Here is a 12,246-nt window from a genome sequence, read left to right as displayed (position 1 = left end):
AAGAGTAATGGTGACAGCGGGCACCCCTGTCTCGTGCCTCGTTCAATGTCGAAGCTTTTCGAACTGTACCCGTTGACTCTTACTATGGCCGTTGGGGATCTGTAGCAATTAAAAATCATGTGGCGAAATTTGTCCCCCACCCCCACCCTCGTCAACACCTGTTCTAGGTACGGCCAGTGCACACGGTCAAACGCCTTTTCGGCGTCCACCAGCAGCAACATCCTCTCTCCCTGGACACGCGATGCTTTCTCAATGAGATGAAGGATTCTTTTGGTGTTATCGACCGTTTGTCTCCCGGGGATGAACCCCGCCTGATCCGGGTCGACAAGCCCCGGCAGGAGAGGGGCGAGACGCGCTGCCAAGATCCCTGTGTACAGTTTGAGATCGACATTGAGAAGAGATATTGGTCGATAGGAGCCGCAGTGTGACCTGTCTTTACCCGGCTTAGGGATCACCGCAAGGGACGCCCGTAAGAGGTCCGGCGGGATGGCTCCCGGCATCGCAAAGGTGTTAAACAGACGCGTGAGGATGGGCGCCAGCAGTGTACAGAACGTTTTATAGAAAAGTGATGTAAAGCCGTCCGGCCCCGGGGATTTACCATGTGTAAGGCGGGCAATTGCGGATATCACTTCCTCCGTTTTAATGTCCCGCTCAAGAGCCTCTGTCTGGGAGGGTGTTAAGGACGGCAGGGAGACCGAGTTCAAATACCTCCGAGTTGCGAGAGCATCCGGGGTGTCTCCAGCGTAGAGGCTCGCATAGTACCTGCGGAAACGCTCCGCAATGCCAGCGTCGTCTGTGACCGTGGATCCCGAAGGGTCGGTGATCGCCTTCACCGTGTGTTTCTGGCGGGCGATCCTGAGCCTACTGGCTAGTAGTCTGCCACATTTATCTCCCCCTGTAATACAGCTATATTTAAAAGACATGCACTCTATACAGATGAGGAATGGATGTTACGTTTAAGACTTGGACATCATACTAGGCAGGTCCTTAAGTACTTGATGGAAATGTATGTCTCAATAGTCTATGAAGCGCTACAGGTCTATAGATGTCTTTTACTTTTTCTGACTATTAAAACTCAACAAATATTCACTGATTAGATTTCCCTTACACATGTAAGTAATTGTAGAGATAATTTTTGTTACTGTATAGGAATTTGATTGTAAAGATTTTATGGAGCCGATATGTGGGTTCTTCTTCATGGTTTATCAAAATGTATGTTTCGGTGTGGCTGTATGTTTCCATGTAATGCAAATTCAATTGAACTATGGCAGTCAAAGCCCCAGTTCCTCGTGGCTGGTTCTATGACATTAGAGCCCATACCATGTAGAAGAGCACAGAGTATTATTGTTCACTCTTTCCTCATTAAAAACAGAGGCTCAGGAAGTGAGGATACTTACCTCTTAAACAAAAGTAAACACAGGCTTTACTTTGTTCCAGGGTTCTTTCTTGTTCCCTTCATTTCCTTTAAAAAACAACTAGATTGGGAGTTGGAGCTGGGAAAGGGAGTTCTGAAAGGCATACACTTTGGGGCACATGCATCATTGTTTTTTGCGGTTGCAAATCTGCCCCTTTGCGACTGCAATTGTTTGCATTTAGGATGCATCCTCCCAAATGGAAGAATGGCTATATAAGTAATCGCAAAGTTTGCAATTACTTAAATTGCAATTGCATTTAGGGAATCGCAAATTGTGAGTCCCTAAATGCAATGCAACAAAAAAAATAGATTTTGCTTTTAAGAAACGCAAATTACCATCAACTTAAAGTTGATGGTAATTTGCGAAAACTGTAAACAAAATGCACAAAAGTGAATTTTTCAAAGTTCTATTTTGCACACACACATGCCCTTGGGGCATGTGTGTGTGCAACATGTTTTTTAATTGCACTCTCAGGGGTGCATCAGGGTATCCTTTTGGCACCCTTGCACCCTTGAAATTACATGCACAATTTGCAAGTACCTATTTGGTACCTATTTCCATTTCCTCTAGGCCCATAGGAATGAATGGGAAGTCATTCCTTATTTGCGATTCGCAATTTGCGAGTCGCAAATAAGGAATGTGTAAGAATCACAATTTTGTTTGCAATTCCTACATGCATAAGGAATTGCGATTCCTAAATTGTGATTACCTAAAAATCGCAATTTAGGAATCGCTATTCTTAAATTTGATGCATGTGGCCCTCTGTCTTTTGTACCTAATCCTGGCTCGGAGATAGATGAACTGGAGGATGATAAATTGGCATTGAACTGAGAGAAAGAGACCTCAAAGTCACGAGGGGGGATAGAGAAAAAGGATTGCCAAGCAGAGTTTTGATATGCAGCCATATGAGGGAGTGAAAACAGTGGCACAGGGATAAGAGGTAAAGAGATTTTAAAGGCCGAGTTAAAGGAAAGATCGGTGATGAGGGAGACAACAAGAAAGATGACAAGACATCTCAAATGCAGTCAAGGAAACCAGGGCCAAAATTACATTGTTGCGCATTGCTGAGGTGTATCAGAATTTGTGACTTTTTTTGTGATTTTCAGAAGGATGAGGAGATCATCAGGGAAACATGTTACTACTGTGAATTTCCGGCCACAGACCTGGCTAGCCTGACCCCCTGCAAGCGTTTCACACACACTGTGAAACATGTAGAAGTACATGGTTCTGTGAAATTCTAGATGTATTGACCTTTACATGCTTCTCAATAGCAATAACTCACCATCTGAAGATTTCCTGCTTAATGAGAGACAGTTCAGTAAAGTTTATGGCACAGACCTTGTAAAATCATTTTGAACAAATAATATTTTAAGATTTATTTAGCAATAAATGATCTAAGACCGAGTTTTATTAAAAAAAAAATCTTCAGGTGCATTTGTCGACAGTTGTTGCAGTTTAGGGATGCTCACTTTCATATCATGATTTCACAAAAACATCTTTGAGCTGTTCCTAACAGCACAGATGATGACGTAGAAAGCTGATGGATGGTGCAGGTTTCTGGAGCTATGTGTACTGGGCATTCGTAAAGAAGCCATATTGCAAACCTTCGTAGAAGTGGCTGATTTAAGTGGGAGAGTAAGCACACTTGTCCTCTGGTCTGTGAATTTGTGTTGGCTTTCCAACTTTGCTTATTGCTTAATGTTGAGGGTCCCCTGGGAGGCTGGTGCAATCGCCGCTTGCATGGCAGTGGAGACCTGGTCCAGAACACATAGTAACTCATGTCCTTGTAGTAGCCGGCATGGTCCCTGAAGTGGGGCATTTACCTCGCAGTCCAGATTATTCAGCACTGGAAGTGGGCAAGGCAGAGAGCCAAGCGAAGTGTGTCTGAGATCTGGAAAGAAAAAGGAAATGCTACATTTTTCATGCAATTTGTACATGCCACATGCTACAAAATGACATGACATAAAGTCTTTTTAACTAACTCAGATGTCATGCAATCCATGCCCTAGACATATCCAGGATCACTTAGAATTCAGGAAAGAGATAAAGACTTTGCTCTTCAGAAACAGATGATGCAGGATGACACGGACCAATAAGCAGAAGTAAAGTAAGAGTATGAAAAGGCTCGAGCCCTACCCACTCAAGAAAAGGAGCCTATATCACACAGAGTGTATGCCCACATAAGCCACCATTTCTCACTCTACTTCTTTCAAATCCATGCTCTATGTGTGGCTAGACAATCAAAGTAACACAAATGACACAAGAATGGCAATCCGCTACTCATTTTACATTGACCTAAGAACTTCACACATACCCCACACTCAAAATCCATACATTTGGATTGAATAATATGAAGCCCAAACAATTTATACATCACTTCTCTTCACTCCACACCATGCTTCTGCGCATCAACAAATGAAAGCATAAGAACACAATTCTATTAATCAAGCACACACCTAAATATTTCACGCTTAGGCCACAATACAATCTAGTTTCCTTCCAACCAATTACAGCCTACAATATACTGTGCTTCCAGTCTGCGATTCCACTCTGGCATTGTGCTATATACGCAGACCTACATTATAATACAATGCAAGGCAACAACCTGACCAATGAGCCACCGCAAAAAAAGTATTTGGTACAGCCAAAAGATCTGGCTTTAATATGATAATGCACACAAACACAAGCATGCACAAATGCAGTTTTCATGCATTAGTATAATAACGCCAGGCTTACTGCCTTTGCAAATACTTTTTTAAGCAAGTATGTATGTCTAAAAAGAGAAAACAATGATTTAGAATATGTTATGTTGCGTTAGTAAGTGCTTCTTTAGTGATTTACAATATGTTATGTTACGCCGGTAAGTTCTTCCTTAGTGCCCAATCATCCCAAGCTTTCTCTTCCCTAGAGTGAAGTATAACATATAAGGCATCCTGACTAGCCTTGGTAAAAATATATATTGTAAGATTTTTCCTAAAGCAAGTAAGACCTGGAGGTTCATTCCATAGAATGGGCGATTGGACTGAGAAGCAGCATCTACCTAAGCTGAAATCTTGGTTTTGTAAGAAGGCTGACTGTGAGAAGTTGGCCTGGCATATGCTGGTCACTAGTTATAGTGGCCACCTTGCACCAGTCCAATTCGACTCTTATGGTAGATAGGTTTAAGACAACCTTTTAAAGAAAGCTATCCTAATGGTAGCAGTGGAGAGCAGCATTCAGGCTAAGTCTCAGAGGAATGTTAAAGCAGCGTGTTTTACCTTATAATCTCTTGAATTACCAATTGAAAGGACACCACACAGGTATATATATCAAATATATATGTATTTATTACTAGACACACTCTACTAATCTCTTTATGAGATTAGAAGCCAGGTACACATTCAAATGTCAACGTTTCACAATAAATTAAGCACAAATATGTCTGGAGCCCTAGGGGCGTACCAGACATATACTAAAAAAATGGTATAAGAATGTCGACTTGCAAAATGACAAGGACTAGGGCCTGGGGAATCGCTCGGGCTTCACTACTGCAGTGTTAGCAGGTAAGTAACAGGCCCACGGGAGACGCGTGCAGTGTGTGAACACAGCCACGGGTTCCCTATTGATTATAATGGTGCAAGTCGCGGTTGGATTTTTAAAGTTCTAGGGTACTTCGAGGAAGTCTACAAGCAAGCCACTTACAAGGTAAGTACTTTGAGGGCCAACACACACTAGGGCACTGGAGTGCACGAGTTACCTCACCCAGGGAAGCCGGGTACATAGGTTTCTTTATGTGTCAGGTCGCGTCGCTCTTTTCTATGGAGACCAAGGAAGGCTTGCTGCTTGCGTCGACTGAAGAAGTGTCCGGTAGAATCCAAGGGTGGATTCAAGATGGAGTCGACCTGAAAATTGAAGGGACAGTGTTCAAACTCACTTGCCAGTGACTGGTGGCCAGGAAGATGGCTGACCACGGATGTCGGGTGATTTCAGGTCGTCGATGGTGTTTTGACTCTTTGCTCACGAGGTCCAGGAGAGATCGAGGATGACCAGCGGCTGGATTTGGGGTGGTCCACGACGTCTGCAGCTGATGGCGGTGTCGGCACCCGGATTGGAGCCAACAAGCCTTGGCAACTGCAAGTCTCATGTAGACTGAAGAAAGTCGATGGTGCAGACCAGCAAGGTCTGAGGGACTCACCCAGCAAGGGTAAGTGAGGGCAGGCCTGGACCAACCAGGGGAGCCCTTTGAGTCTATAGAAAAGTCTTCGGGGACCCACTAGCCAACGGGCAAGTGATCACAAAGACGCCTCTTCAGGAAATGCTTCACAGGAGCCCACGGTCACTCGGGATGGGGTAGGCCTCTGATTTTCGCTGCAAAATCTGCTGGAGGCTTGGGCCTCAAATGGTCCAATGCACAAGTCCGTAGGACGTCGTGAAGGGTTTGCACTCGACAATAGTGCACGGTCCCCGGGTATTGCTGTTCCTCGTCACTCGTGAGGTCCACTCGCCACAGCTTTGCTGGGGACTCACAATGACCGTCGAGAAGTCAGGAAATCCACTTCCCGGGGCAGCAGGGACTTTGAACTCCGGCAGGAGCGGGAAAGTTTGCAACCATTGATTAAGGTTTTTGGTGCCTGCCAAGCAGGGGAGTCACTCCTTGACTCCAAGGGAGATTCTTCTGTCTTCCAAAGGTAGTGGAACGTCGAAGGGCCAGGATTCTTCTTTGTAGAGCGTTGTCCAGGGTTATCTGATTTGCAATGGCAAAGCTTGCTATCTTATAGTGAAGATAGGGGAGGGACTAGCTCTATGACCACTCCTCTAGGAGGGTCAGGGGAGGGGGTGGTTACACCCACTTCCCTTTGTCCAGTTTCGTTCCAGAACAGGGGCAGGTAGCCCCTGAACCGGATTGAGCTGGCATATGCACAGAGGAGCCTACTGCTCCCCCAGTGCAGGACTTCAAAGCATTCTAGGAGTGCACCCACCCAGCCCCAATACACTAAATCCTGTTTGGAAGGTGACAGGAGATACAAACGACGTTGGAGAGCACCAATTGAAGCAGAAGGCGGAATTACACTCCGTATAGAGAGATTACAGCAGGTCTTGCAGGCAGCGCATGCACACTGCCTAGGCTCGACCTAAAAAGGGCTGTCTCATTTGCAACGCACAGGAGGAAGTTTAGGCTGAGACTACCGAAAGATTTAAATCAAACTTAACACTCAGGTTGCATGCAATGTCTACTGGTTAGGTAATTTCGCCAGCTCCTTAAGTTAAAGTTTGTTTTTCATTATGTTTTAGTCACTTGCTCCCGTCCACTTGCAGACCAAATTATATACTTTTGAATTTCCCGTTCAAATAGAGCAGCTGTTGTAAAGAACCCAGCTACTCAAAGACCCTGGTAAGAGACTCAATGAGTCCGTTACTCAAAGAAAGACAACTATTTTTGCATGAGGATTGTTTACATATAAAAAAGCTACATTTCTCAAGGATACTAATTGGACACTTTACAATAAAAAATACAGAGTGCTAAAGTCGGCTCTCTGCATATTGGGTATGGGTGACAGTTAATGTTCTTCATTGTTTCTCCTTCTGATGGCACATATAAATTTTTTAAAAGCCAAACATTTCCTGCAGCTGTTATATGGCCAACAGTGTTTCGTCACTGAGATAGTCTTTCCAGGGCTACAAAAGATGAATGTCACTGATTGTGCACTCAATTCTAATGAAATTATGTTTATAAAGGGAAAGTGTTTAGAAGGAATGGTGCCAGATCAAGCACTACCAAGAAACCTAGTTTTTTTTAAATGTTTTGAAAATAAAGGATGAGAGTCTACCAAGAGGTAATGGGATGCCAAAAAAAGCTCACCAAAAAGTGGAAAAGGGCTACTGAAGTGGTATAGCTTTAGTGAAACTAAAGATCAAATAATGTTTCAATAATCAACATACTTTTATTTTTTTACTTGTCTTTTATTCAAATATTTTCACAAACATCGCAGTACAGAAACAGGAGCAGTGATTATTTACAACTGCTTCTCCCTCCCTATTTTTCATACAGTGCTTTTATGTAGGCATGCGATTGACTTATACAAGCAAGAAATACATAACTTTTTGTCTGTCTTTGGTTTATCCTATTTTAAAATCACTTAAAAAAATGTTTGTATCTTGAACTGTACTTTGGCAGCAAGATCTTTCCTCTTTTTCTTGATTTATACTTGATAAGAGGATACAACTCATTCATATCTCCTCTGTGATAAAAGAGGAATTGAGAAGAGTTGGTTGGTATCCCAGATGATGACACTGGGCACTTTGAGAGTGTAATGATGGGATGCTAACAATCCCTATTGAGATTTCTCTCTCATCTACCTCTTTACTCTATACCTTTTGTCCTCCACCTTTTGTAATTTTCACTTATCTTTCATTCTTGGAGCAAATGCTAGTGGCAACTTTTCTGAATTGTATCTTTAGTTGCTGAAGTTTCGACCTCGGATTTTCTTTTTAATGTACTATTGGGTGTGGGTGACAGTTAATGTTATTCATTGTTTCTCCTTCTGATGGCACATATACATTTTTTAAAAGCCAAACATTTCCTGCAGCTGTTATATGGCCAACAGTGTTTCGTCACTGAGATAGTCTTTCCAGGGCTGCAAAAGATGAATGTCACTGATTGTGCACTCAATTCTAATAAAATGATGTTTATAAAGGGAAAGTGTTTAGAAGGAATGGTGCAAGATCAAGCACTACCAAGAAACCTATTTTTTTAAAAATGTTTTGAAAATAAAGGACGAGAGTCTACCAAGAGGTATGTCGTACTTTGCAATTTGGGACCGCGTAGGAGGCAGGGCCCTACCCCTGTCTGTCCCGGCATTAGCGAACCGCGAATGGTCAATGCGGTATGTACAAGTGCTTTGTGTAACGTTTTAGCTATGAATGCACTGTGTATACGTTATTGTACATCACTACGTGGGTTCCATCGTAGAGCGGTGGCCATCTTATGGTTGCCCTCACATAGGCTACATATCATGAAGCAAATACGGGCCTTTTAGAGCACATGTGCCTTCCTTTGACTTTTCTGTGACCTGGGCAGCTTGGCTCCGCTGCCCCAGGTCAGTCCGGTCTCACGAGCTCCCCGTCCTCTGGCAACCTGTGATTAGCATCAGGGCTTGACACACCATAAAGCCTTTTCATCCTACACGAGCCTCCAGCTAATCTCTTTCGCACCTGACTGTTCCTGCTTTATGGCTTGTTTTCCAAACAGGAGATGCTCATGTTTATTGGGGCCTATCGATATCTGATGTGGGATCTGAGCCTTGCTGAGTAAATAATTGCGGGCTGGCTTAACTGGAATGTGGGATGGTCATCATGACTCTGCCTTTTCGTTTGTAATGTATACCTTTATATGGCCATATCGTAAACCAAGGAATGTGTGCCTGAACCAGGATATTTTGTATTTAAGGAGAAGCCCATTTCTGTAATTTTTAGCAGTCTCCTGAGAACATACACGCTGTTGTACTTCTAGGATACCTGTAATTCGTCTGCAGCCAATAAACTGATCTTTGACTTCACCCAGAAGACTCTGTGTTTCTGTAGGTCTGAAACAGGAAGAACCCGAAGTCATAGGGTGTGTTCCCCTGCACCACTGGGCTTAAAATTCCCAGTACTTCAGTTGGCGCCCAACTCGGCGTGATTTCAGCGGTACCGGTCCAAGCCAGAGGTTCGTGAGGAGCTTCGTGTGGAAATTCTGGAGGAAGGCCGCCACTTCATCGACCCCTGCATGTCGACGTGGTCCAAAAGTCTTTTCTGCGAGGTTCTCCGCGTCCCGACGGCTACGAAGGACTGCTGCCCTGATTAATCGCCCTGTTTTGGACCCTTGACGATTTTGGTAGAGCGAAACAATCGAGAGAGTCTTCTGGTGACGCCATTGATCATCGATATTCAGTTAAGTATAAGTGGAGCGTCTCCCAGTTTGAATTTGGTATCCTTCGGGATTATTTTGATTTGGAGTTTGCAAACCCCAAAGCCAGAGGACTCGTGTATTCACGAGACTATCGTAATCGATAATCCTTTGAAGTTTGGAACTAGACTAGTGAGCGAAGATGCCTGGTGCTAGTGTATTTGGAAGATTATTTTGTTTGAGTTGTGGAAGGGATTTCCAGTTAGAGGATTCATGTCCGGTTCCTCCAATTGGAACTCCAACTTATGAGCTTTATGTAAAACATGGCGTGGGCCCCATTGCATATAATGAAGTATGGATCCGATACACCAGAAAGGACGGTGTTTTAAAATGGCCCCAAAATGGTAGTTTCGATACAGATATCTTAGATAATTTGGAAGTTAAATTGTTTAAAAAGAAAGCCCGGCCGGCGATGTTTGATTCTTTCCGCCTATGGCGAAAGGAAGCCAAACAGAAGGAAATTAAGCTAGCGAAAAGAAATAAGAGAGAAAGAGGTATGTCAGTGATGCAAGCAGCTGTGCAATTTAAAGATAATGAGGAGGAACAAATGAATGAGCAATTGCACAGACAGCGCAAACTAGAGATCGATAAATGTTACCCTGTTTTGTCACCCCTTGTGCAAGATGAGACAAAAGAGAAAGAGAAAGATTCCCTAATGTCCCAGTTCGCCACCCCCGTATGCGCAAAATGCCACCGCGCCTCCACAGCTTGTAAATGCGCAGCCTCCAGTAAATATGCCGCAAGCCTTCCCACAGCCACCAGCTCCTCCTCAGCTGGCTCCTATCCCTGCAGTGCAGCCCTCTCAAGGGCCGCCAGTTTTGTTACCTGTTACCCCCGCGCTTCCTGCGACTTTGCCTAACACGCCAGCGGCTTCCCCTGGCGCTCCTTCTTACACTACCCAGGTACCTGTATCTGAATCTGTTTTTCTTCCCTCTGTCTATCCCCCCGTTCTCGCCTCAACTTCTCCTTCAGCACGACAACGACTAGCTAATGTAGTTACTAGTTTAATGTCGCCTCTCTTTGGGTCATTGAGTGCGACTCCTGGTTTACAGCGTAAACAATTGCGTAGTCAGCTGCCTGGTCCCGACGAGAAAGAGGTGTTAGATCATCTGGCGCGTAGGTGGATTGGTTTCCCTTCACTCTATGATGTGGAGTCAGTTGTTAACGTTTTTCACCAATGGGATGCCCCAAAGCAGAGGTATGTCTTTGATAAGATGTGTGAATTCCTCTGTGAGGAATTGGAGGATAATGGTGTAAACCCAAACCCGCAGGAATTGTGTCGAGTGCGATTTGATTTTGAAACAGGTATAATTGTGGGCCCCAATGTAGATAAAGCAGTTGCGACTTTACTGTCCCTCAGAAATGGGGATTGTCAGCAATCATTGTTCGAACAGGAATTTCCTGTGGGGAAGAAGGGAAAAGCGCGACAATACCCTATGAGAGAAGTCCCTCCGGTATGGAAAGAAGCCGTTGCGGCTAATGCCGCTCAAGGTATTGCTGCTGCTCCAGCACATTTTCAGTGTGTTTGGGTGCATGTCCTTTGGAAGCGTTCTGAGGTCTTAGCGCTTAAACAGACATTGCCTGACCCCCGTAAAAACCCTACAGGTTATTATAAGGAGTTATCACAAACTGCAGAATCATTTGTAATGAATCTGGCTGACATAGACATGTTGTTTGGGAATGTTGTTCCACAGCCTTTATGGGGATCCATTCGTAATGTAGATCATGCTGCAGAATTGGGTAACACATGGGCTAATATCATTGCTGCAGATGCTGGCCAAATTGGTGGCGCGAAACCTGACCCTTTAGTAGCAGAACTCCCTGGTCGAATTATTACCTACATGAAAACTATAATGCCTGCGATGCGCGTAAATTGGGATAAACTATCCGCATGTAAGCAGAAGAAAGATGAGACAGTGTCTGATTTCTTCACCAGGTTTGAAGAAACGTTTATCGACCACAGTGGTCAAGACAGGAGCACTGAAGGTGGCCAACGGTTATTTGTTGATAAATTTGTGCAGAATCTACTTCCCGAGTTGTGTAAGAAATTAAAAGACTCAGAAAGTTCCTGGGCTGTTTCCTCTTCAGCGCAAATACTGGCTACTGCACAGTATTATGAGAATAGAGACAAAGATGAGAAGGATAGAACAGATAAGAAAACGAAAGAACTGAAAACAAAGGTCCTCTTGCAGCAGGCTTATCCACCACGTGGAGGACAGAGTAATTATAGGCAAACCCAAGGTATCTATCAGCAACCCCAACAATTTCAGAATAGTCAGCAAATGAATGGGTATTATCAACCACGAATCCCTGTAGGTCCCAACCAATGTTCATATTGCAAAGAGGAAGGTCATTTTAAATATAGTTGCCCTAAATTAATGCAGCGTAACAGTAATGCTTATGGCGCAAGAGGTAGAGGTGGTCAGCAAGCTCCTAGAGGCAGAGGGCGTGGAAATGTTCCCCAGAACGCGCGTCCTCTTCCGCCTCAAAATACCATAAATAGCTTTGATCAGCAAGCCAACGCGACTGGTAATACAGCTCAGTATTACAATAATGATTATTATGCAGAAGATGACAATGTAGAAGATAATGATTACTAGGACAGCCGTAGACAGAGAGAGGGAGTTGTTTCAGTGCCAGTGGATCAGAGCGGACCTTATGTTAAAGTAACTACAGCAAATGTAACGGAGCCCTTTTTGCTGGATACTGGTGCTGCAAAGAGTTCAATCATGCATTCAAAACTCCCTGGCGCGCCTTTGTCTGGCGAAATGAATGTTTCAGTAGGTTTTTCTGGCGCCCCAGTTAGGAACCCGATTTCTAGTCCTATGTTACTTTCTGTTGGACCTTGTGTGAGCTAAAAGCACCCCTCATCCTAACAACAGGTTGTGGTGAAAATTTGCTGGGATT

The 12,246-nt window shown here is 44.1% G+C and overlaps 1 protein-coding gene across 2 annotated transcripts in view; it reads right to left on the bottom strand.

Moving 5' to 3' along the window:
- Positions 1–2,776: 2,776 nt before the first annotated feature.
- Positions 2,777–12,246, bottom strand: part of LOC146798232 (endothelial PAS domain-containing protein 1-like) — a 522,541-nt gene continuing 513,071 nt past the window's right edge. For both annotated transcript variants that reach the window (XM_085625511.1, XM_085625512.1), the window contains one exon: positions 2,777–3,306. In XM_085625511.1, coding sequence (XP_085481637.1) covers positions 3,104–3,306 — 203 coding nt within the window. In that variant the 3' untranslated portion in view covers positions 2,777–3,103. The remainder of the gene's footprint in view (positions 3,307–12,246) is intronic.

This window comes from Triturus cristatus, chromosome 9, assembly GCF_964204655.1.
Source record: "Triturus cristatus chromosome 9, aTriCri1.1, whole genome shotgun sequence".
NCBI classification, from domain to species: domain Eukaryota; kingdom Metazoa; phylum Chordata; class Amphibia; order Caudata; family Salamandridae; genus Triturus; species Triturus cristatus.
This window is presented reverse-complemented; position numbering and strand designations above follow the sequence as displayed.